The 27,600-nt window shown below is 38.4% G+C and overlaps 1 protein-coding gene across 2 annotated transcripts in view; it reads left to right on the top strand.

Moving 5' to 3' along the window:
• The window catches only part of dmgdh (dimethylglycine dehydrogenase), a 47,283-nt gene extending 22,734 nt beyond the window's left edge, over window positions 1-24,549 (top strand). Inside the window, exons 11-16 of one of the 2 annotated variants that reach the window (XR_010003574.1) lie at window positions 142-272; window positions 3,088-3,305; window positions 3,694-3,851; window positions 6,983-7,042; window positions 8,796-8,876; window positions 22,417-22,547. Coding sequence is in view for 1 of the 2 variants with exons in the window: in XM_062972355.1 (XP_062828425.1) it covers window positions 142-272; window positions 3,088-3,305; window positions 3,694-3,851; window positions 6,983-7,042; window positions 22,417-22,551; window positions 23,336-23,554 (921 nt within the window). In the remaining variant the exon portion in view is untranslated. Of the gene's footprint in view, window positions 1-141; window positions 273-3,087; window positions 3,306-3,693; window positions 3,852-6,982; window positions 7,043-8,795; window positions 8,877-22,416; window positions 22,552-23,335 lie in introns of those variants that run through there. The other variant, XM_062972355.1, reaches the window with a different exon arrangement.
• Window positions 24,550-27,600: the final 3,051 nt, after the last annotated feature.

Below are 27,600 nucleotides of genomic sequence, written 5' to 3'. Positions count from 1 at the left end.
AAAAAAAAATAAAACAAAAAAAAATCTCATTGAAATTGGTTGGATATAAGTATGCTCATCTAACTCTTCTGTTTTCCAGCTTATATACTTACACATTTGCGTGCTGCTATGTGTTAATTTGTTACTATTTTTCCTTTAAAGGTTGGTTTCACAAATATAAGTCATATGTTAACTCCAAAAGGCAGAGTCTATGCAGAGCTCACAGTCTCACATCTGAGGCCAGGGGAATTTATGTTAGTTACTGGTTCTGGATCAGAGCTTCATGACTTGAGGTCAGTATACATTTTAATGACTGAGATATTAAAAGCCTTGAGGAGACATAGCAGAGGACTAGTATTCAGGAAAACCAGAAGCGTTGTGCTCTGTCTACTATAAAGAATGTATCTGAAAAAATAGCGAGAAACAACAGCAAAAAACAAAAACAAAAAACAATTGTCGCTACCTGTCAATGATAGTGAACCTGCATGCTCCTATGAAGCAAGGGGTTATGCAGATGGGGGTCTCCCAGGTTCAACAGGGTGTTTTTTTTTAGTGAGAGGCCAGATTAAATGTGCCAAAAATCCCAGTAAATATGGTGCAAAAAATCAAAGTCAAATATTATACTGGATTAGTTGTTGCTAGGGTAAAATAGGGTCTATATCAAATGTTTGTGTTTCTAGACATCAGACAAAAGTTGGCCTACAAGAATCAGTTTCTTTTGCTAGGTAACTAGAGGCTGCTGGAAAACTGACTACAGTAAAAAAAAATGGACAGCAGCCAAAAATAGATTAATAATGAGATATTATTATAAAGCAAATTCATCAGTCCCAATTCTACCAAAGGAGAATGCATGCCATTTTTGAAAGAAATGTACCTATATTCTAATGTAACATATCAGCAGTTCTTCAACTAATATTACCCATTATCCAAAAAGATCTCTTTGATGAAATATAGAACTTGCAGAACTGCAAAGAAAGATCAATATTGCAAAGCAGAATAAACTGTTATAATTGAGAATGGATCAGTAAAAACTGCCAACACAGAAAAAGAATGAAAAATAAGTTAGTACTGGAAATTTAGAAAATGAAAGGATTTTGATGGAAAATGTAGATAGAAATACTGATTTTTTAAAAACTGAGCAACAAATTGAATTGCAGAGAAAATTATTAATGAAACGAATAACAATAAAAAATGTAAAAAGCACCAAAGAAAGAACTGAAGAAAATTATCAGATATGTTAACTGGGCAATTCTTTTTATTTATTTATATTGTCCCTTTCACCTAATATGGAACCCAAATGGTATACACTATAAGCTAAAACAAAATAGTGAAAATAATAGGTGGTACATTTTAAAAGCTTTAAACAATTGAATTAAAACAAAAATTTAAAACAGTTAATAAACATATAGCGCACACACATGGACACATATTTTCAAAAGCATGCCTACTCCATATCCTTCTACCTTAATCATTTAAAGGCTGCAAGCCTGTTTGAATAAGAATTTCTTTGCCTACTGCAAAAGCAAAGCAGAGAGGGGAGCCAATCAATCCTCAGTTGGGAATTGGTTCTATAACCTTGGAGCAGTTACTGAGGCAGCTCTCTGGTGTCCTGACAGATAGTGCGGGAGTTGGGATAGAAACAAACCCTTAGGCAAGCCTATATATCATGATAAGGGTTTTCAGATACTATGGACCCAAACTATGCATTAATTTAGATGTTATAACCTGAAATTGATTTTGCTGGAATCAAACCATTAACTAGTGAAAAATTTTCAGCAAGGATTCATATGCCCTCTAAAATCAGGAGTCACCAGCCTAGTGCCAGCAGTTTAGAAGCACTGCATTTTCTTAACAGTTTCTAAATGCAGCTTCATGTAGAATGCATTCCAGTAGTCCAAACACGATGCATCTTTTATCTCCAGGAATGAGTGTATGTGATGCACTAGTTCTAATTGTGCAGACCTGGTACATGGTCACTCCTGGTCATTGTGAAAACCTGGAATTCTAGGCTCAGACCTGGGGCAAGAGTACAGCTAAGCTACAAACCAGAAAATTTAAGGGAATGTAATCATGCCAAGCACAGGTTGAATTCCTATTCCCTGATCTGCTTTTTAACTGATCAAGAACAATAATACTGCTTTCTATAATACTGAAGGGGAAAAAAAATCAAGGATATGAAATAGCAAAGCAAACAATTTATTCTATATGATAAATTTAAATTGAAAATCACGACCACAATCTGTACCCTATTTCATACTGTAAGAATATTTAGTCACGCTATTTCAGTTAAATTTGGAATTAGTAAATGTGCTACACTATCAAGAAAGATAAGAACAGCACACATTATCCATGTATACATCACAAATTCCTAGATTCTTGGTTAGAACACAAATCACTGATAGTGTGAAGAGAAGAGCTGGGTAGGCCTGGTTAGAGCCAACCAATCAGAACCGAAGGAATGTTTCAAGGGGGGGGGGCAACAGAAGGGTTGTGTTTGACAGAAGACAAATAAGGGGAAGCCACTAATGATTAATGTCCAAAGATTAATGTGAGATCTAAATGTGTCTTGATAAACTTCTACAACTGTATCTGGTGTTCCTGTTAAATTCTGAGAAAGAGTCTGATTATACTTACCATAGTGAACCAACTGAATAAGAAATCTATTAGCCCATATAGGGATCACATTGAAACCCACATACAGGGAGGGATCCTGAAGGGGCAAGAGGCAAGGCAAGGATCAGGAGCCTAAGGGTTTGGAATTGCAGGGCAAGCCTGGAAAAGGGATTGGTAACACCTGGTACAGGGTAGACCGTGAAACAAGAGGACCCATATCTCTATAACAACAGAAATAACAATCAATCTCAACAGCAAATTAAATACATTTAAAAATATTTTCATTATTTAATTGGGTATCTTAAATCATGTTTTTCTTAATTAAACTGGAGATGGTGGAGTTAGTTAGGTGAACTTGCTAGAGGCCCAATAGTTTTTTTCTTGAAGGCTGTTGTTGCTTTGATTCTATCTGGTTGTCTTATTTGTTAATATCATCATACTTTCATGTATTAACACATATATGTAGCAAATGAAAGTGTTGTTTTATGTATTTAGATGGATTGAAGAAGAGGCAATTAGAGGGGAATATAATGTTGACATCAAAAACGTTACGGATGAAATTGGAGTATTAGGTATAGCGGGTCCATATGCCCGTGAAGTTCTCCAGAAATTAACAACAGAGGATCTCAGTGATGCTGCATTTAATTTTCTACTGTCCAGGCACTTAAAAATTGCTGATATTCCAGTTACTGCAATTAGAATATCCTATACAGGTACATTAGAGATAAATTGTTACTCTTGCAACTATAAGAACTGTTCTTTGGTAGCTGTTGTGTGTCTTCAAGTAATTTCTGCTTTATTGCTACCTTAAAGCAAACAGATCACAGGGTTTTCTTGAAAAGATTTATTCAAAGGGGACTTATATGTGCCTTACTCTGAAGGTGAGATTGGTCAACCAATCTCCATGGCCAAGTAGAAATTTGAACCCTGGTCTCCAGAGTTGTAGTTCAGTGATCAAACCACTATACCCCAGAGGCTGGTACCTTGGAAACCAGCAATGCAATCCAGCTATGGGTGGGGGTTAATATTTGTTTTACACTTTTTAATTATTTTAGACTTGATTTATTCTAAACTAAAGATGCTAATTTTGTTTTGTAACAGGTGAATTGGGCTGGGAGTTGTATCATGAACGAAAAGATTCTGCAGCTTTATATTCTGCTATCATGGAAGCTGGCCATGAGCGAGGAATTGACAACTTTGGAACATATGCAATGAATACATTAAGGCTAGAAAAAGGTTTTCGTGCCTGGGGGGCAGAGGTTTGAAAACAGTTTTTTAAACTACATTTTTGTTTTATTATATTGTACTATGTATTAATCACAATGAAGCCTACCAAATTATTGCCTTGAAATTATTCAATTTCAATGAGTTTTGAAAGGATTTATTCTGCTAGGATTTATTCAATTTATGTTCCTTTTTTCTCCTAATGTAAGATGCAGGGTGATATAGCAAATACAGCTAAACATAAAATAAAACTGTTAAATAGATGATCAAATTAAAATGCTTAGGCAGACTCATATAGGAATATAGTTTTTCAGATAGCCTGGACCCAGGTCGCTGGGCTTCTAGTCACTGTGAATTGCTGGGCTTCCTTGGATCTCCCTGTGAAGAGATAAGTAATGTGAGTGACAATGGAGGAAACAGAGTTTATTTTCAATCTGTTATTTGCACCAAAAAGCAAGGAGAGAAGACTGTGGAATGAATCATTGCGAATATCGATTAGGAACCATCATGCCATTCAAAGTAGTGAGCCACCCACATGAGTCCTCTTGCTGCAGGAGCGCTAGCAATGGCAACACAGGGTTTGGGGGAAAACATTCATTGCAAGATCTGGAGCCATTGATGATGATCTTTTTATAAGCTGCTGCATCAGCAATAGCATATGGTCTGGGGAAATTCCAGATAAAATTATGAGGGATGGTGCTTGGTTGAAATGGTAGCAACTGTTGCAGCTACTGAGACATTCTGCCATCTCTCTCCCCCCCGCCCCCCAAATACCCCATCCCTGTGTTTGCCACATAAACCGGCAGTTGAGTTTTAAACAAATGGCATCACTTGGGCCCTTCCCTGGTCTTGGTCTTGGGCTCTGAACTCTCAAGAAATGGGGTAGTGTAGACTTGGTAATTAAGATGAAAACTAATTTCTTTATTTCATGGAAAACAGTATGTTCCATTTCATTTATGGACCTAAATGTTCTTTTTGATACATTGGTGGCTCTGTTTCGTGTGCATTACAGAATTGGGTTAACATCTTCTAGCAATACGATTGGGTGGATATTTTCCTTAGAGCAAGTTTTGATCATTAAACCCTGTGCCATTCAATATAAATACCTTTCAGTTATTGAAGTGCTGAGAAATTCTGCCTAAACTACATTATAGCAATCTACTTGAAGAGTTAAGGATGTATCTTTGGGGGGGGAGCGCACAGGTAGTCATTTCTCACGTTGCTCCTGACACGGAAAAAAAAGCATAGGTAGTGAAATAAATGAGACCTACATTTGGACAGTTGTGTCCAGGATTGTAGTTTTTATTTCTGAAGCATTTCTAATTAATTTCCATGCTATTTGATCCACTTATAAAGATTTTTTTCATTTGTCTCAAGATGTTTCTATTCTATCAGTCAAAATATGCAGGGAATGCATTTTCAGCTGAGAGTGACATTTCAAATCCCTTTAAAAATATTAGCATCGTATCTCACAGTCACAGAAAAGATGGAAACAGCTGTTCTGCTTTTCTTTGTTGCTCCAATTTCCTGAATAAAATATTGGCTAAATGAACACTTCATTGCATGCTCAAAGGTCTCCCAAAATTAAATTTCTAATTGTGGATAGAAGATAACAGCAGAGGAAGCTTGCAGGTTGAATGAGAAACAAATACCCCAGGGGTTAAAACCAGGCTTTCTGTCATAGGTTCCTAACCTCTTATGTAGATAATACTGAGCTGGATGACTTGAAGATGTGGGAGCTACCCATATTTTTAGTAAAACAGAATGCTAATATTTTTCAAACAACTGCATTTCTAAAATGCAATGACCATAGTCCAGCAGCTTGTGAAGCTTTCTACAGATCTTTTTAGTCTGTATATTCAAGAAATTTCTGTGGTCATCCAGTCTATTCCAGCCAGAAGGTACATGGCTGGCATGACTGCATAGAGCTCCGTTACCTTCCCACCAGAGCGGTATCTATTGATCTACTCACATTTGCATGTTTTTGAACTGCTAGGTTGGCAGAAGCTGAGGCTAACAGCGGGTGCTCACTCCACTCCCTGGATTCGAACCTGCGACCTTTCGGACTGCAAGTTCAACAGCTCAGTGCTTTAACACACTGTGCCCCGGGGGCTCCTACTCAAAAAATGATGTACTGTATTGGCATTTGGGACTAGTGTTAGGAAAAGGTCACTAAAGCCCCTTCTACACTGCCAGATTATCCAGATTATCTGCTTTGAACTGGATTATATAGCAGTGTAGACTCATATAATTCAGTTCAAAGCAGATAATGTGGATTATCTTCTTTGATTTGGTTATCTGGTTACCTCAAGGATGGATTACTGTAACACACTCTACGTGGGGCTGCCCTTGAAGATTGTCCGGAAACTGCAGTTGGTACAACGGTCGGCAGCTGCTTACAGGGAGCGGTCAACCCCGCCTGTTCAAGCAGCTCCACGGGCTGCCGATAATATTCCGGGCCCAATTCAAGGTGCAGATTATTATCTATAAAGCTCTAAATGGTTCGGGACCTGCCTGTCTTCGTGACCGCGTCGTCCCCTATGAACCCACCCGATCTCCGAGATCACCTGGGGAGGCCCTCCTCTCACTTCCACCCTCCTCACAACTGCGTTTGGTGGGGACGAGAGAAAGGGCCTTCTCATCCGTGGCCCCCCGACTCTGGAACTCCCTCCCCAGGGAGATTAGGTTAGCTCCTTCTCTATCTTCCTTCAGGAAACAATTGAAGACTTGGATCTTTCGGCAGGCTTCGGTGAGATAGTCATTAATTAATCAGCCCCAGAGGGTTTTTAATAATCTATCCTGTATTTTATTACAGTCTTACCATTTATGTGTTTTAAATGCAATTTTTTATCCTTGTATTGTTGTTTTAATTGGTATATTGTATTACTGTTTTATTTTTTTTATATTGTGATTTGTATTATGTTGCTTATATTTTGTCCTTATGTTGTTTGGGCCTCTGCCCCATGTAAGCTGTCCCGAGTCCCCGCAGAGAGATGGTGGCAGGGTATAAATAAAGTTTTATTATTATTATTATATGGCAGTGTAGAAGGGGCCTGACACTTAACAAAATAGATGTAAGAAGTTACTGGAGAAGTGAAGGAAATATGCCACCTACTGGTTATCCTAATTGTTAAATATAACATTCATTCCTTCTTTTTTTTAACAGATGAACTGTGACACCAATCCTTTGGAAGCTGGACTGAAATATTTTATAAAATTAAATAAGGTTGGTCCTAAATGTTTTCAGAGCTCTAACATTACAGTACTTTAAAACATGTTCTTCTCTATGCAAAAAATGTACATGACCAGATAGCTAGCCGTATATTTCCATAACACTGTTCCTTGTATATTAGAGAAATTATTTCAGTGTATGAAAAGTTTTTTAATACTGTAGATAGCTTGCTCTTCAACATGTTCTATTAATTAATTCCATCTTAGATATCTTACAAAGAATGTGAGACTCCAAATTTATTCCTTTCCACACCCCCTCACGGATTTGAAATGCATTTTGTTTCCTTATGGGGTTGTCTTGATTAATTGTTCACTTCCCTCATTTTCTTCTGTTGAATTTTTATTTTTATGTTAGATCAAGCAGCTGCAAATTTAATAGTAAATTCACTACTTGTGAAATTTTAAAAGATGAATAGCATGTTAGTTGATTTACATATAAAAGAAATGTGACTCTTTTTAATTCAGTAGTGGTGCTTATCAGAGTATTACTGGGAAGTTTCCAATAGCCCATACATCCTGAGGTAGATCCAGACTTAATCATGTTTACAATACATTGGAGTTCGGACAATTTGGCTCTTACCATTTATTTATTTATTTAAGAAATGTATACCTTACCTTTCTCCACTTAAGGGCTCAAGGTGGCTTATAGCGGAAAACAATCCCTAGTCAGGACGGCCATCTTCTATCCTGGCTGAAGCATTCTGGAAATTGTACTCCAGGTTTTTTTCAAGCTCTCAATAGGGCCACCATAATAAATAGGGCCTAAATAAGTAATAAATAGGATCTAAATAAATGGTACCTGACTATGTCATGATTGTTTTTAGAAAGTCTGCAATTATGACGTAGCGTGGATCTGCATTGACCACTTAGTAGCAAATGCTGGATTGGCCCTGGTATGGTTTAGACCAGGGGTCCCCAAACTAAGGCCTGGGGGCCGGATGCGGCCCTCCAAGGTCATTTACCTGGCCCCCGCCCTCAGTTTTATAATATAAAATTTTTATATCAGTTTTAATAATATAATATATTGTATATACATGTAATATTGATAATAATATTATGTTATACAATATACTAATAATACTACCAAAGAATAATATTAATTATATGTTATACATTACATATAATATTACAGTATAGTGGTATAGTTCAATATAGTAATATATAATGCTAATATTGTGTTATGCTAATAATATAATATATTGTATGTACATACAGCTGCTCTGAGTCCCCTTTGGGGTGAGAAGGGTGGGATATAAATGTAGTAAATAAATGTAGTAAATGAATAAATAAATAATTTTGGACTTAGGCTCGCCCAAAGTCTGAAATGACTTGAAGACACACAACAACAATCCTAATTAACCTATCTCATTGGCCAGAAGCAGGCCCACACTTCCTATTGAAATCCTGATACCCTGTTTCCCCGAAAATAAGACATCCCCAAAAAATAAGACCTAGTAGAAGTTTTGCTGAATTGCTAAATATAAGGCCTCCCCCGAAAGTAAGACCTAGCAAAGTTTTTGTTTGGAAGCATGCCCAGTGCCTGCCAAACAGAACACCAGAGCATGCAGGATTGGTAAATGTACATACCAGTTGTACATGGAAATAATGGTAGTAACAAGAAATTCTTGATAGGAATCACAGTTTGTCTGGTTATGTTGGTTTGTGATGACAACTACTGTATAGTATATAATAAATGTTCATTTTTTTGTTCAACAATAAATATGAATTATTCTTCATGGAAAAATAAGACATCCCCTGAAAATAAGACCTAGCGCATCTTTGGGAGCAAAAATTAATATAAGACACTGTCTTATTTTCGGGGAAACACGGTAGGTTTATGTTGATTAAAATTATTTTCATTAATATTGTATTGTTCTTTCATTGTTATTGTTGTTGTTTTGCACTACAAATAAGATATGTGCAGTGTGCATAGGAATTGTTCGTTTTCCCCCCCCAAATGATAATTTGGCCCCTCAACAGTCTGAAGGATTGTGGACCGGCCCTCTGCTTTAAAAGTTTGAGGACCCCTGGTTTAGACCACCACCACCCCTCCAGTTGCTGTGGAGGTGGGAGAGAACCCTTCCTGTCCAGCATCACTGAACCCAGTTTGGCACTGCTGGAATGCCTCCCTTAGTGTCCCCCTCCTCTTCTCTTCGTTGTGGCAGCCAATAGGCACCACATGGCTATTGCCGGCCACTTGTCACTTGGAGCGACAACAGCTGGCATGACAGAGCAAAATGGGGGAGAGAAGAGTGGGAGGAGGAATCATCCTTTCCTCCCCCCCCCCCGCCTTTTCCTATTGTCTTGTTGCTTTGGCTAGTATTATTCCATGCAGTCAGTGACTGACATGAGCCATGTTATATTCTCTGGCTGCCACTATGAGGAGAACAGGAGGTGAACAGTGAGTGTTACCCCATGTCCCCCCAAGCTCTGGGAATACAGGATGGCTATGTAAACAGTTGCAACCAGTTCTGTCTTGGAACTGGCCCAACTGTTAACATGGATCCAAAATTGCAGTTTCAGATTCTTGTGGAGAATTCAGAGCAACTGCGACTTTGGTTAATGTGGTTCAAGTGTGCATTTAAGTGCCCTTGGCGTGCATGAAGCCAGATCAGCACCATGCATTGTTTAGCTGCCATGAAACTGATTCACCCGCCTTTCGTGATAAGTGGTCAGGGTAGATGTACTCTTTGTCTAGACTCTAGATACTACTGTTTCATAGCAACCAGTCAAATACTCTGGAAATATTAGCAGTGGGAAAGATGTAAAGGTACATTATGTAGTCAAAGTGAAGGTACAATGCATTTATCCTGTTGTTCATGTAAGGTTTTTTTGTGTGTCCTGTCAGTTTGAATAAAATGTGCTTCTAGATAATGCATTCTGATGTGGTGTTAAAAATAATTTTAAAAAATATAATGCAGCGCTTTCTCTTTGTTACATGCTCAAGATAGGGACTATCAACAGGAGATACACACACACACACACACACACACACACACACACACACACTTTTTATTTATATTCTGCTCTATCTCCTCAAGGGGACTCAGGGCGGATTACAGAACACATATTCCCATGCTGTTATATAGTTAACAAGGACAGACAATACATAGACAGAGGTAAATGCTTTTTCCCATCTTTTCCATTTATGGCATCTGGAGGCTGTGTTCAATTCCGGCCACAGGGGGAGGGGGTTGCTGTTGTTCCATCTTCCATGCCGAGGAGCTTTGTCGTCCTTAGACATCCTTGATCAAATTGCCTTATAGGCGCCTTTTTTAACCTCCTCACTTTTTAAAAAGCGGTACTATTGATGTACTCACATTTCTACTTTCAATCTGCTAGGTGGGCAGGGAGCTGGGGCTGATGGCTGGTGCTCACCCCAACCCAGGCTTGAACTGCTGACTTTTCAATTGGCAGGATTTTATGCAGCGTAGCGGTTTAGGCCACTGAGTACAGTCAGCCCTCAAGTGGGATTATAAGTACAAGACCATTGCAAAAGTGGAAAATACATGAATACAAAACACTATTTTTTTTTTGCTGAGAGCACTTCTCCAGGAATGTCTCCAACACAAATCTATGGTCAACATCTACTGGAAGTGAAAGCTTTTAAATTAAATGGCAAATTAATATAAATGTAATAGTTATTACAGAATCACAGAGTTGGAAGAGACCTCATGGGCCATCCGGTCCAACCCCCTGCCAAGAAGCAGGAAATCGCATTCAAAGCACCCCCGACAGATGGCCATCCAGCCTCTGCTTAAAAGCCTCCAAAGAAGGAGCCTCCACCACAGTCTCCTTAATATTTTCTAATATTAAGGAGATAGAATGAGGTGTTTGAGCTTATTAGTGATTAACTGAACACACTAACTTTTTTCTTGCTGACCAAGAACATTTAACTTTAGTTTTAAATCTTGATCCAATGACTCTGCAAGTAAAATCAAGGTTGTAGATGTAGATTTAAAAAAGCAATAATCAAGAACAAAATCAGTACATTCAATGTAAAATGCAAACAAGAATCACAGTGAATTGCTTTATTGTTTAAAGGTTAAACAGAAAACCACACAGAAAGGCAGAATTTAAATTCTTATTTTTTAAAGAAGTCCTTTACACTAGAAGTTACATAGTAATGTGTTCATATAGATTGATTTAAAAAATAATTATTGATAATACCTCTAATAATACACTGAGCAGTATTATAATGTCCCAGGACATTATAATCTTGCTTATACAAGTAACCCAGAATTTTGCTGTAGAGAATAAAAATCACTCTGAAACAATCTCTTTTTGTGATAAATATTTTTGATAAAAGAACAGTAGCCAAAAGACAATGTTTTAGTTTGCTTTGTTTTGCTTGTTTTGAACTCATTAAATGTTTGTGATTATTCAGCACTCTGTGCTATCAATAAAACTACTAAATCATTCCAATCAGAGATATTCCTAGTGTAAATTCATAACATTCTCCCTCAGCATCTAGCACACTGAGGGAAAGAACAAAGAGAGCTACTTTTTTGTTTTTGTAACTTTAATTTTATTGATTTCCTATAAAAAAGTGAAATGACAAATGATAAAACAAGAAGAAAACATAAGGACAAATCAATAACCACATAAAACCAAAAACAAAAAAACCCAAATATGATGAATGGGTTACAGTATAAGGCAGATTAGTTATGCCCTCCACATTGAAACTAAATGTGTGGAAACGAAAGGAAAGAACAGTGAGACTGTGTCAATTTGTTCTGTCTCCAAAACACAAAGAAGGCACCTGTAGGTGTATACAACTTAATATATGTAGTATCTTCCATATAATCAAGAACAAATTGTGTACAATTATTCTGGCACAGAAACCTTTTTTACATCTTCCACTTTATGTGCCAAGGAGAAAAATAAGGGATTGGATCTGGCCATTTTGTATATTTGTAGTAGATATAATGTTTCTGTTTTTCAGAGCTGTTATATTTTATTGCCAAGATGAAAGACAGGATAACCAATTAATGTACAGAAGTTGATTGTACTAGTAAATGAACCTTCCTTCAACATTAACAATAGGTTGGTATACTCCTGAGGACAGTAGGCTAGTTTAGGAGGCAAAGAAAATGCTATGAGATCCAGACTTCTGCCTTCTACATTTCACTGCTGCTTCAAAGGACTAATCAGTAGTTTGAGGCAACTCTTCTGCTAAGCATAATGGTACAGCATACAAAAAGTCATATACAGTAGATACCAATAAAAGCGGACATAACTCAAAGCATAGAAATTTAAAATATAATCAACCAATCTACATAATTAAATGTAGTTTAAAAACTTGCATTGTCTAAACCATCTCAGCTTGATAATAATCTATGAATGTTTTTCCATGTGCCTCAACTAATTATGGCTTAGCATGCCTGGAATGATAATGCATCAGACTGGATTAATTCAATCACTGTTAATTGACATCTAGCGTTAAAAATGCCTTTTGTGTAGGATTAACTCGAAACATATGTATGTATATATACATATATACAGACACACACATATATATGTATGGGAGAGCATTCTATATATGGGGAGTAAAACAAAAACCCTCCAACCCGTATGTAATCATTGTTTTCCAATCTTCATGTAAGATTCATTTTGATTCTTATCTTGCTTATTCTTTGTGCAGAAAGAGTCCCAAGTCCTAATTTTGTCAGTGATGTTGATTGTGTTGCTCAGTTGCCAGCCCTCCAGCAACACAAAATGGCCTAGTTTAGGCATGCAGCTAAATTCTGATCGGATCAGCATGCCTCACAATTTTTCCCCTCCTTTCCATTCAAGAAGCGGGTGTAAGCTGAACTTCAAGAATGTACTACATTAACATATATAATTAAAACTCATTAAGCAGCTGCTTGTTTAACTAAAGGCATTTAATTAAAAATAGGATCAAAATATGATCTTGGTTTGCTAAATAACGTTGGCTCACTTTGGCTCATTCTCAGTCTATACCAGGCAGAAGTGCACTTTTATTTCTCAGGGCCACCATCTTTCAGACTTTGCTACAGAACATAGCACTGTCATTCAAACTTTCAATAAAATTGGCTTATTGCTAAAAGGAAAGGCATTTTGAAATTATGGGACAGAAATCTAAATTATATATCTACTTCAAGGGAAGAAAGAAACTCAGAGATAAATTAAAATAAATAATATTTCTTCTAGGCTGTGTCTTAATAAGAAAATAGTATTTCAGAACAGCAGATCTTTCATATATTGGTTGCCTTTGGAGCACAAAGACTTTTTATGCCAAGGGAATATGATTTTGAGGCCTGTCCTGAAATTACTCAAGAAAGGCCAATGAAGAGTAATTAATTTCAAAATATTTCCTAGGCTTCGCCTCTTGTGTGTTGTTAGGTGATGGTTAAAGCAGATTGCAGCAGATGCCACTATTCTATTTATTCAGTTGAGTAGCTTTGTGTATATAATTTGGATACCTTCCAACATTCATAAGGTATTTACCAAATAAATTGCACAATTAAAAGATGTAGGCATGTCTTCTTGACAGCCATTTTGCATTATAATATTTCTCTTCCTAGGGACTCAAGCATCATTGTCCTTAATTGCCTCCTTTTATTATTCTGACCAGATAAGAAAACAAACCCATTATTTGGGAATTCCTGTCTTCACACCACTCCATGCACTTCAAATTAATAAAAAAAGTAGCAATTATTACTGAGAATAACTCTTGCTGTCATTGTCTCTGAAAGCAAAACAGTGCATAGGAAATACTTTAGGTTACACCTCTGGAAGGCAATTATGCACGTTACAGTTTGGATCATGAATGCTTAAATTAATTATTGGTATTACAATGATGCTATAAAATGAAAACACTTAATACCCTTTCTTTTTAAAAAGCAATGCTAGTATAAATTTTCTGTAAATTCACTTTCCTTATAAAATTATATAATCATGATATGTTTATTAAGACTGTGGAAACAAGGAACTTTAGACAATTTCATTGTAAAGTAACCTATGATTCCTAATTCTCATCTTGTTGAGATTAAGTGTATGCATGCATAAATGTTGCCTGGAGCTTTTGCCAATGTCACTGAAGGCACCCATGCAACTTGGGGAGGGGGAGGGTATCTTCCCCATCTCTCCATGTCTCATGGACACCATTGTTAACATAAACAAAGCTGCTGAATGATGGCCAGGACCTATTTGGAGTTTTGTGACTGCTGCTAAGGCAATGAAAAAAACAATTCAAGTGCCATCCCCTTTTTCCTATGCTGCGGCGGGGCAGGGAAAGCAGGATGGCAGCATTGGCCCATGTGAATAGAAAGACTGGTTCCAAGTTGGAACTCAGCCAATGGTTCAATCCAAAGTGTGGTACTACTCCAGAGTATCCCCTGACTGTTCCTAATGCAGGGCAAAACTGCACTAAGTGGCTTTACCTGTATTGGAGGTGAGAAGAACCCGTGTGTCATATGGATGCCATGGAGTGTCTACTCCCGCACTTTGGGGTATGTGACCCATGTAGATGGCCTCCTAGGCTCAAAATCTATATGTCAATTCCTTTTCTCAATTTTTAAGGAAATAAAGCCACAATTTTAGCTAAGCAACTTTAAACAAATATTAGGCAGCAAGCTGGAGGAAGCAAACCCTATTTCTGTCACTGCCATGATATTTCTGCTTTTCAGAAACACATGTCTAATATTCTGTATAGGCAAAAAAAAAACCACACACACACACACACACACTAGGAAACAGTCTTGTTTTGACATTGTCCATGTGTAGGATTGCGGTAAAGAATAGTTGTTTGAATTGTTATGGCCATGGCCATGGCCATAGAAGTATGAAGGAGTTCTTGTTGCATTTTACAACTTTTTCAGTAGAAAAAGTGGTTGAAGGACTGCCCGCTCCATGAGCTTTTACACTTTATGTAGAAGTATTTTGAGGCTTTTATAGAGAACCTTGAATTGCACAATAGAATGTGATTGCAATGTGCATGCACAGTGCACGTTTCTAAAACACAACTTTGTGTGTTGCTTTTGTGTGTGTACACATTACATTGCCTTGCTGCTTAAAGCCAGATTTTGTGACATTTAGAACCATAAACAGAGGGCAGAAAATCTTCAGAATTTTGGCATCATTAATACAGTAGAATTTTATATGCAAATTTCTCATTCTCAGAGAAATATCAAGCTCAGATTTTCATCAGAAAATAATGATTTGCATAACCTTTTAAAATTGGTATTGTATTTTAATTTTGGTTTTTACACTTTTAATACAACCCTTAATTTTATAATGGAAAATTCAGTTCACCACTGATCACTGGTGAAACTATTTTAAGATCAGAGCAAGACCAGAGGTATTAATAGGAACATTCAGTGCATTTCTCTTAAAAACAATTTTTGCCTTGGAGCATCCTAAGAAAAAAATAGGGGTAAAAATGCTGTGGTGATGGACTGAAGGTGGTTATCACCCCTTCACTCTTTTTCCCATAGACGCAGAAGCAAAGCCACCCTAAGCTATCTTCTGTTCCAAGTTTATACACCTCACTTTTATTCCGCTCACATATCCCATTGACACACATTCATTCATACCGTATTCTCTCATTGACGCACATCCATTCACACTCATATCCATTTAGACATAATTTGTGAAACAGCACCTCCTCAAACTCTGTCTCCCAAGGTTTTCTGATGGAAGGGAGATATAGGAAATGTTGAAAGCTGCCACTTCAAAGTGCCTTGTTTTGACAAAGGTGCTTAAGATGTCTTTACAATAAAGCTCCTAGCAGAACAAACTTCTTTCACCTCTTATCTTTCCATCGGATGCTGCCAAGTGCGGTGATAAATAAAAAGTAAGGAGAAAGGAAATCAAAAGGACGAGGCCAAAGTATGAAGGGGCAGGGCAGGTAGCCAAATTTAAAGATTTTCTTGGCCCAGTTTCATCTGGGACCAGTGATTCTTCACCTTTTTGCTAGGTAATACCTTAATTGTCGATTTTTTAAGGTAAATACTATGCATCACCTACCTCTGTCTCCATTTACTTTGCTGAAATCAAGCTTAAATGGGTTTTTTTGTGGCTACTGTAGATGCATAATAATAAGCTACTGAAGCCACTGCAGTACACTAACATATTTTTCCTATTGGAAAGTCATTATTGAATCACCAGGCATGGCTGATATGAATCACTTCCCCAATATCATCATTTTACTTCTCTAAGCAGAATTTTGAAGAACCGAATATTCAAAATGTGATTTCCTTCAGTGAATCAATTGCAATACACCATTGTGTAAATGTAGAATTATATCTAATTAGCTCCTTTTACTGACAGTGGGCTTATGTGATTGGCATAGAGAAGAAGCAATTCCCCCCTTTCCTGCAGTCCACTCCTAATACCCTCAAAATCTACTCCAAAATGTTGGGAGTCCCACTGGAACAAACTTGGGGGGGGGGGGGGCAGCAGGAAGACAAGTGAAAAGCTACTTGTATCGTCTCCTATTTCACACACAGTTTAAATAGTCCCTGTGTTTGTTTTTAAAGACCAAACACTGCATGTATGAAATTTACTAGCACAAATTAATTTCTGACATTTTTTTAAAGTTTAAGGCAAATCAAAATTACTTTAGTAGCCTCCCTGTTTATGTATTCACAAGAGCTAACAGTCTTCTATGCAATTAATCTACAAGTGACCCACTAAAGTAATTCACATCTGTTGCCAGGTCACACTCAAGGCTCCAATTAGGATTGCTGCATTAACCTTCATGCAGACTGTGTTTTCCATTTAGAAATGATGGATTTATGGAAGTCAAATGAATGATTTTGAAGAGTAAGCATTGGGGAACTTAGTAGTATTTAAATCCATGTTTCTTTTATAGACAGAGTTTAATTAGAGCTTATAAAAGACACACTGCATTATAGCCAGCTCGTCTTATCCACAGATTCTGTACCCATAGATTCAATCAATGGTTTAAAAATATTCCAAATCTTCCACCCCTCAAAAAAAAATTCCCCAAAGCAAACCTTGATTTTACTTTTTATATAAGTGACACCATTTTGCTACAACATTGCATATAATGAGACTTGAGCAGATACGGAATGTGGTATCTATTGGAGCTCAGGGAACCAAATCTCAATAGATACCAAGGGTCCACTGTACTGCCTGAAGTAGAGACCTGATAACATGGCATATTTAGATGATACTAACTTGAGCTATCCTGCCCTTTTTTCCATTAAATCTCCTGCAAATTTCTGTAGTCAATTAAAAGCAATAATGTTCTTGATTTGTGACATCTGTTTTACTGAGGATAACTGCTTTTAATAGGGACAAACTGCCATTTTCTGTAAAGGTATGTCACTGTACTGTATCACAATTTATCTGGTACTTGTGGTTCATTGTCTTGATGTACTATATTTTTTGCACATACTTGTTTTCAGTGACAGTGGCTAGAGCTATTGATTCTTGTTTATTCATTCAGTCACTTCCGACTCTTCGTGATCTCATGGACCAGCCCATGCCAGAGCTACCTGTCGGCCATCACAACCCCCAGCTTCTTCAAAAATTCACTTCAAGGATACCATCCATCCATCTTGCCCGTGGTCAGCCCTTCTTCCTATTTCCTTCCATTTTCCCCAACATCATTATCTTCTCCAAGCTTTCCTGTCTTCTCATTATGCGGCGAAAGTATTTCATCTTTGCCTCTAATATCCTTCCCTCCAGTGAGTGGTCGGGCATTATTTCCTGGAGTATGGACTGGTTGGATCTTCTTGTGGTCCAAGGCATTCTCAGAATTTTCCTCCAACACCATAGTTCAAAAGCATCTGTTTTCCTTCGCTCAGCCTTCTTTATGGTCCAGCTCTCACATCCATAGGTTACTACGGGGAATACCATTGCTTTAACTATGCAGCCTTTGTTGCCAGTGTGATGTCTCTTCTCTTCACTATTTTATCGAGATTGATCATTGCTCTCCTCCCAAGAAGTAAATGTCTTCTGATTTCCAGGCTGCAGTCTGCATCTGCAGTAATAGCTATTGATTACATTACAGTATTTCCTTTAACATGGGACAAAATCAATTTCCAATAATGTGCCAAGTACAAAAGTTGTGCATTGATTTTAATGATTGGTTGGATTGGTTGATTTTATATCTGACCTTTCTTCCAAGTTGGGGTTGGAAGAAACCAATTGATGGATTGTCTTGTATAAATTTAGACGTTCAACAGAAAAAAAAATTATTTTATTTTATTTTATTTTAAATGGGCAATGTTAACTAACTTCTACTGTAGAGATCTTTGGTAACAAGGAAGGAGGGGTACTGCTCAGCAGAGTGGAGCAATTACCTCAGGCAGCAGTGGCGCAAGCAATCTATCTTGGGTCCTCTAAGCTAGCTTGTTGCCTTCAGGTTTCATGGAAAGTATTGTCACCCGGTGACACAGCGTGTTAAAGCACTGAGCTGCTGAACTTGCAGACCGAAAGGTCGCAAGTTCGAATCTGGGAAGCAGAGTGAGCACCCACTGTTAGCCCCAGCTTCTGCCAACCTAGCAGTTCGAAAACATGCAAATGTGAGTAGATCAATAGGTACCACTTCGGTGGGAAGGTAATGGCGCTCCATGCAGTCATGCTGGCCATATGACTCTGGAGGTGTCTAGGGGCAACGCCGCCTCTTCGGCTTAGAAATGGAGATGAGCACCAACCCTCAGAGTTGGACACAACTGGACTTAATATCAGGGGAAAACCTTTACCTTTACATATTGTCACATCACCAGTTGAAGAAATATCCAGCTTTTTGGGGGGTGACCTTGGGGAAGTCACCCCCTCTCAAGCTCAGAAGAAGGCAAGGACAAAACCCCTCTAAACAATTTTGCCAAGAAAACCCTATTAGAGTTGCCTTAGGGTATTCAAAAGTCAGAAATAACTTGAAGACAGTAACAAAAATCACCTTGTTCTTTACCTCAGGAAGCAACATGTCTTGGACTCCCCCGATGCAACATGATAATATAAAGCTTTAACCAGTTTTGGGGATTTTAACTGTTTGTTTTTAATACTGTTAATATTTAATTCTATTTTAATGTTTGTATGTTTTTCTTTTTTTAAAGAAAAAGTAGGGTATAAAAATAAATAAATAAGCATTTTTAAGGCTGAATCCAGGAGCTGTTGGGAAAAGTAAGGGAAAGTGGTAATTATGACTGCTGTTCACACAGCAACAAGTTGTTCAGAGTAACAGTCCACTCTAGAGGACAAAAATGTATATCCCAGATGAGGAAGGCTTGCTGTAAGATTAGATGACAGTTACTGCAAGTACATATGATGTTACTGCAGCTTAAATGGTATTATTATACTGAAGTACTTGGCCAGGTTTACAAGAGCGGCAGAACTCTGTTGGTGCAAGAGAAAAAGCACATATATTGAGTTAAGCAGCTCAGTATCCCAGCTCATTATATATATCATGGGATTTTTAATTTAATAACATTTCTACAAATAATTTTGTTGTTCATTCAATTAAAATATGTTAGTGCATCTTTAAATTTACCATCAATTTTAATATAGTCAGGTTTAGGAAACTTAGGACATAATTAACCCAAACCACATATTATTTTCACTTTTCAATATCAACAAATTGCCCATCCATGATTTTTGAAACTTCCACTAATTCCCGAGACATTTAACAATGATATTCTAGCAATAGTCACTCTTTGCAACTTAAAATATACAAATTACAGCAGAGGAACCTGCAATGTAGGCATTCATCCCAGTCCTTCTCAGATAACCAGTGAAAGTTCTATACCAGTGATTCCCAAAGTGGGCACTACCGCCCCCTGGTGGGCGCTGCAGCGATCCAGGGGGGCGGTGATGGCCACAGATGCATTTGGGGGTGGGGCCAGGGGAGGGGCGGAGCCTCTTCCGAAGTGCGGGAGACAGGGCTGAGCCCCTGAGGCGCCTGTTAGGACACGGGGAGGAGCTAGAGGAGTGGGCGTGGCTTCTTCCCAAGAGCCCGAGACAGGATTGAGAATCTATACCTCTCCTGAGGCACTTGTTGGGACATAGAAGGCCGAGCTAGGAAAGGGGGTGGGACCTCCTTCCAAGAGCACAAGACAGGGCTGAGCCTGTATACCTCTCCTGAGAGGCCTTTTAGGACTAAAGGGCGGGGCTAGGGGTGAGGGCGGGGCCTCTTCCCAAGAGACAGGGCTGAGCCTCTGTATACCTCCCCTGAGGCACTTGTTAGAACACGGGGGTGGGATATAGAGGTTCAGCCCCATCAGGCACTTGGGAAGAGGCCCCGCCCCCTCATCTAGCTCCGCCTCCTGTGTCCTGGCAGGCGCTGCAGGACAGGGACAGAAGCTCAGCCCTGCCCCAGAGCTTGTAACTCCACCCATCCCAGTCCTGGCCGCCCATCTGTGGCCCCGCCCACCTTCTCCTCCCCCTCCCAGCCCTGCATCTTGGACTAGGGGAGAGGTTCAGCCCCACCCTCTTGAGCAGGAGCCACGCCCACCCCTCTAAACCACACACTCCCTTCCAGGAGGCGTTGAGTAATATTTTTTTCTGGAAAGGGGATGGTAGGCCAAATAAGTTTGGGAACCACTGTTCTGTACTGTTTCCTAATAAGGTGACTACTGTCCAACTCTATATACCAAAGGCCCCTTACACCACAACTTTTCATAGAGCCAGCTCTATTATTCAACAGAGAGATGGAACTGCCTCAAGTGACAGGGGCTAAGGAGCATAACACAGCTATATGGGCCACTGGTCTTGTCCTATGACTCCCAATGTTGAACTACAGTGCCCACTTATCTCTAGTGTCTATTCCCAATGAGAAACTAGAAACAAGCAGATTAAAAATACAATAGTTTAATCTGCAGAAAACACTAAACAGTAACTTTATAAATGAGCATCTTGGTCTCCCTACAAACGTCCCAATCCTCAAACACTTTCTGCTTCATTTAGAAGAATGATGCATTAGCAGAGCTCAGACAGTGTTCTATTTCAGTGTCAATGCTGATTTTTGTGGAGAGGCGGCTGCCAAGGTAGCAGAAATGGTCAACATTTTCTAATGTTACACCATTAAGCTGTATTTCTAGCATTGCAGAGGGATTGGCTGGTGCCTGTTGAAAGCGCTCTTTGGTTTTCTCAATGTTCAGTGAGATGCCAAGCTTTATGTATGTTTCTGCAAAGGCATTTAAGTGGCTTGTAGGTCTTCTTCTGAATGAGCACAGACCATATTATCATCAGCATATTGGAGTTCTATAACAGATGTTGTTGTGACCTTGGTTTTGACTTTCAGACTGCTGAGGTTAAATAGCTTGCCATCTGTCTGATAAATGATTTCCACTCTGATGGGAGGCTTCCCATCAACAAGGTGCATTATCATAGCAATGAAGATGGAGAATAAGGTTGGGGAAATAACACATCCCTGTTTGACACCTGTGACAATAAGAAATTATCTTTGTCAGATCATTAGTCCATCCAGCTCAGCACTCACCTCTTCAGCAGGAAATTGTTTTCCATGGATTCAAAAGAATCGTTTTTCTTATCAGTTCCTGGGATCCCTTTCCATCTTGAATTCTATGATCTTCTAGTTGTTACATTGAAATTCCCAATAGCCTCAGAAAGCACAGCTGACAATGAGGAATGTTAGGAGTTGCAGTTCAACAACATCTGGGCCATACACACATCCAACTCTGGAGGAGATTGTAGGAGCAAAACCTGGGAATATCAACATGCAGTTTCCCATTAGTTCTTATCATTTGTTGCATATGGCTATAGTCTATTCAAAAGAGCTTATTAGGAAAAATCTGGTAACTCTATCCTTTCAGAAAATGTTTAAAGGAAATACAGTATGATACCAATACCAGGGGGACTGAAACCAGTAGTTTCATCTACCAGCATCCCACTAAATATATCCTCTCTGGGAATGTTTTTATTCCTTTTGAGTGACTTAATGTTAACCTCTGGTAGAAGTCTTTCAGGCTTTTCTTGTTACCCACAGTTTACTGTTTCCTCTGTAAGTTCAGGAACATAACCCCCATTAATACACAGTTGTATCATTGCTACTGATTTTTTTTCCACAGTGTTGTCTGAGTGACTCTACAGCCACTTCTCCAAATAAGAAGCTAAGAGAAAACTGCAGAGGTCCTTTTAGTATAATCTCTTTTTAAAAATCAAATAGGAATGTATAAATTCTAAAGGTCACACAGATGCAAAAATACATGAGGTGAGTTAGATGAACATGCTCACTTTGTGGAGAAGATGAAATAACATTCATGAAACGCAAAGGCTTGATTTAATTTGTACTTTTATCTAAAGCTTAATTGACAGGACAACAAGTGAAGACACATTTAAATGCCTGCATCTATAACCTTGTCACAGAGTCTCACTAATCATTTATCATAGTTACCTTTTTTTCCCTTTTCCCAGCCAGCAGACTTCATAGGAAAGCAAGCACTGAAACAGATAAAAGAGAAAGGGCTTGAACGGCAGCTTGTGTATCTCACCTTGAAAACAGATAATGTTGATCCAGAAGGAAATGAAAGTGTCTGGTATGACAACAAGGCAAGTAGCAGATATTTTATTTCAGAACACTGAATCAAGGAAGGGCAGGGTTGTGAGCATGTTCTCTCTTCCCATAAAAGAAAGATGATTCGGATATATAGGCAGCCCCTAAGTAACAAACAAGATAGGTCCTGTACATTTGTTCTTAAGTTGAATTTGTATGTAAGTCAGAACAGGTACATTTTAAGTGTAACTCCAGCCAAATACTATCTATCTTTGGATAGCATAGGCAATGGTTAGCCCCTCTGTGGTATTTGTTGGTATTTCCAACAACCACCATCCATCCCTCATCAACTCTCATGAGGAGAAACACAACAGTTATACCACCCCTATTACATCAGTCTCTACATCCTGATTACAGTGTCACAACACTTACACATGTGCTTAGGCTAGAGATATGAATCCTGTTATCACTTAAGAAATGCCAGGTAATTTACAAATCCTGACACTAATTGTATATGTTGACAAGATAGATTATCCCATGACAGTCAAATATGATTGGTCTTCAAGTACAGAAGATATGTGTGCCATTTCTTTTCTGGGGTACAAGCTGATTTAGTAAAAAAAAAAAAAAGCATGTCACCATCCATGTTCTGTGTTAAGATCTTCCTGGTTTGTTGTTATTGTTATTGTTGTTGTTGATAGAGCTAAACATATCAAATTTAACCTTGCTGCACTGTCATATATTTGATTTTATCAGAAGTTATGTATTTATTTACACAAATTGCATCAGTTGTGTAGGCTTTCATGCACTGAAAAATGTTGATATTTGCATAACTTTCAGGTTATTGGCAACACTACATCTGGATGTTACAGCTATAGCACTCGCCAAAGTTTGGCTTTTGCCTATGTCCCTGTGGAACTCAGCAAAGTTGGGCAAAAAATGGAAGTTGAACTGTTAGGAGAAAAATATCCAGCCACTATTATCCAAGAACCACTGGTGATGACTGAGCCAATGAGAATGCGACTTCAGAAGATGGGCAGCAGGAATGCCAGAACATAAACATCAGATGTATCATTCTTCCCTACTAACAGTCAAGACATGATTAACTTCTTTGTCAAATTTATGCACAGGCTAAGTTAACAAAGCTTAGGGTCTGGGGTTTCTTAATGAATAAATTTTAAACATTACATTAGAACAATAGAAAATCTGGTCCATGATAGTATGACCTCTTAAACTTGACATACCCTGGAGCCTCAGAATGTATTAAATGGGATAATTGCATATGACATGTATAAGTTGATTTTAAGCCCTGTCCGTGTGTTTACCCTCGCCACAATGAAAACTGTGTGAGTAGGAGAACAAGAACATTATTGTTGATCCAACCCGACCTTGCATTTCCATCTTGGCTCTATACTGCACAGAGTCTACATGAGTAGAACACATACTTCAATACCAAAGTCATTAATCAAAAGCAGGAAAGGAACAATTTTCTAATTGTGAGCATAATTGATTATGAGCTGATTACAAACTGCATATGAAATACAAAACTGCACATGACATGGGCAACAATAAAATATTTTATGCTTACTAATATTTAAGAAACCATTGTAACTTTTATGTGTATTTTATTCTTTTGTGTTAGATCAGTCTGTAGATTCCACCAACTAAATGGATAGCATGTTTGTGAGAATGTGGGTGACATGAACTGCAGGAAGTCATCATTTTTTCTCCAAGTGTATTTATCTGGATATGCAGCCTATCGGTGGCCGAGATGGGTGGGTTGGTTTCCCCCATTGAGGTCTGTCTGAGAAGGACAGAAATAAACTCTTAGTAATCTTTTGGCAGTCAGTGTTTGATCAGTGCCTACAGGATCAAGCCTTCCACAGGATGGTAAAACATCCGGGCATCCCCTGGGCAACATCCTTACAGACGGTCAATTCTCTCACACCAGAAGCCATTTGCTGTTTCTCAAGTTGCTCCTGATATGAAAAAAAAATCAGGGCCCCACCAATTCTGTTTCAAACTTGTTTTATAAAGTTTACTTAACATGCAAAGAGTTTGTGTGATTTGTTAGCTGTTTATATATCACAATTAGAGCAACATGGCATAAGACCAGATCTAATTTTGGTGGGACAGAGCCTGCATTCTTACTTTTCTCTTATGGGTGGGGGGTCTCCTTAAGGGACCTTTGGGATGCAAACTGCTAGAGCAGGCCCAGTTGGACTTGACCCTAGAAGGCAAGAAACTGCACAGTGGTAAGCAACCACATGCATCTTACAGATTTTACGCCAGGATTGCCACCTGGCAGACATTCAAGGGGATTTGATATAATAGGAGTGTTTCCAGATACCTGGATTGATTGCTTCATGCCAGGACAAACCCATACATATTTCATTTCAAAGGTGCTACAGTTTTTTTTGTGAAAACGTGTGACCATTTTCCACCAAAAGCTGTGACAAGTTCATATGTTTGTTCTCCTATGCTCTTGCTTGCCATTCACTGCTAGACTCATAATCTACATTGTTGAAGTGAGTGTAAATAGAAGCTGTTTCAAGTGAACAGAGTACACTGATTCAAATAAAGGTAATTCACCAAGAAAGGAAAACAACCAATATAAATTACTGGTCTAATTTAGATTTCTCATTTTGAACTTCATATAATTCCTGAGCCAGCTAGCATGCTATCGTTCTAACAACAAGAACATATGTTGTTGTTGTTGTTTTTTTTGGGGGGGGGGATAGAACATTTACATCACCATCCGATGGTATGAAGGTTTTATGACACTAGCCTTTATGTCACAGCAAGCTTGCTGTTTATATAAATGGAAATGTATATATGGAAACAAGGCTATTGTGCTGCTTCAGTGATGCATGTTCCTACAATCACTCTTCTACACTACCTTGCTGGCTGTTATTTATTTTCTTTTTATGGTGCAATTGCACAATTGTGCATGTTCAATGTTTCTCACAAATTGTGAGTTCTGCCATAATTGCTTAATTGCATCATGTTGGCAAGTCCCCATGCATAATGGTGCAATTATGGCAAAACCAAAAGTTTTAAAATAACATAAAACTTGGAGAATAAAGCAATGTGACATTGTGGGGTCAGAGAAGAAAAAAAGAAAGGAGAACCCTGCCTAGTCATACCACATGCCTGCTAAAATGTCAAAACTGCAATGGAACAAAGAAATAAATCAGAAATAATAGCTGAATAGTAGCAATATTGGAATGTGATCTTCTATTTATTCTTCCCCTTAGATGACTTTCACACGCCACTCCTAATCTTTCTGTTTTATCCACTGTCATTTCTCCACCCTTTCCCCCCTCTTGTGGACCATATCCTGATCTTTTCTTTCTAGGGGCCCTTCCATACAGTCCTATAACCCAGAATATCAAAGCGGATAATTCACAATATCTGCTTTGAACTGGATTATCTGAGTCCACACTGAGTCCAATGTGGATTTTGTACAGCTGTGTGGAAGGGGCCTAGCTCTCCCGCCAACCTTACTCTTTCTTTTCCCCCAGAAGTAGTGTCTAATAGGCTCATTAACATTACTATAAATATTTAATGTCTTCCTAAGGCAAGGAACTTGTGCAATCTAATTTGTCCAGCAGGCCCAGATGGTTTGTAATGTCAGAAGCTTAATTTTTTGTTCGTTTGTTTAACCTTTAAATCATCATCACACACACACACCCCTTTTTAAGGCCAGTCTTTGTATTTTCTATGGCAATATGAAGCTGAGCATAAAACATTAAGTATTTTGACATTTCCCTTGAATGCATAAATGTGTTTCTCTCCTCAGGAACATAATAATTAATCTAAAAGAAGTATCACTTCACCTACTCTTTGTTTTCTTTAAGAGGATTATCATAGCTATTCGAATTCCGCTCTTTTTAATCAATCAGTTAAATTAAATGGCAGAGGGCCTGTGAAGTGAAAGGAAAGTTATGCATATTTGTATATTGAATTTAGAATCATTACAAAATGTAATATTTAACAGCTTGGATTCATAATGGATATTATGCAAATAAAATTCATTTTGATGTTTCAGGGGCAAGAACTGCTTTGTCAAAATAACACTCCACACTAGAGAGAGAGGACACAACTTTTTACAACTGTTGTTTGGCCCTGCATAGGTCCAGATCTAGGTCTGACCAAACCACCTGTTGATTGATGAAAACCACTCCCAGAAATGTTGAGATGATAGGATGGATCCAGCTGAGTGGATGCCCCCCACATGTTCCTCCTGTCAAACTAAGTCAGACCAATAACTCACCATAGCCCCAGAATCCCACATGGGAATCCTTCCCCAAATTATTAGTGCCAGAGACCCTGGTAATAGATGTCCTAGATTCAAGACTCTTGCCAACCACCCCCAAAATTATGACAAATGACAAGGAATCCAATATATCAAAATACACACACATAAAACATGTACGTAGCTCCCACCCAATCAGAGTGAAAATAACATCTGAGTCATTTAAAACCATTGGCTGCCAGTACCTGTTTCTTTTCCAAGGCTGTGCTAAGGTGCACAAACTCATGGGAAGAAGGAGCCAGTGATCCACCAGGAAGATGAACTACCTAGGCTCCACTGCCACTCCAACTCTACAACTACACTGTAGAATTAATGCAGTTTGACAGCACTTTTACTGCCATGATTAAATGTCATGGAATCTTGGAATTTGTGGTTTATTGATCTACCAGCACTCTTTGGAAGAGAAGGCTAAAGATGATGTAAAACTACAGCTCACGTGATTTCATAGCATTGAACCATGGTAATTAAAGTGATTTCAAACTGCATTAATTCTACAATATGTGTGCACATATGAAGCCATATTCAGAAGTCAAGGAAAAAGGAAACATACCGTACTGCGCTGCTTCACCTCAAACTAAAATATTTTCAACTGTCCATGCAACAGCTGATGAAATCCTGACGAGAGTGCAATACTCAGGAATGCTTTCGCCAGTTCCTTCCCCTGAAATACAGCCTACAGCACCTGGTGTTTGTTAGCAGATACCCATCAAAGTACTAACTCAGCCTAGCTTCCAAAATAAAAAGGGAAGCGGTGCCTTTTGGGTACTTATGCCTCTAAAATAGTAGT

The sequence above is a fragment of the Anolis carolinensis genome, chromosome 2 (genome assembly GCF_035594765.1).
Source record: "Anolis carolinensis isolate JA03-04 chromosome 2, rAnoCar3.1.pri, whole genome shotgun sequence".
Classification (NCBI taxonomy): domain Eukaryota; kingdom Metazoa; phylum Chordata; class Lepidosauria; order Squamata; family Dactyloidae; genus Anolis; species Anolis carolinensis.
Note: the sequence above shows the minus strand (reverse complement) of the source record. Positions and strands in the feature narration are given on the sequence as shown.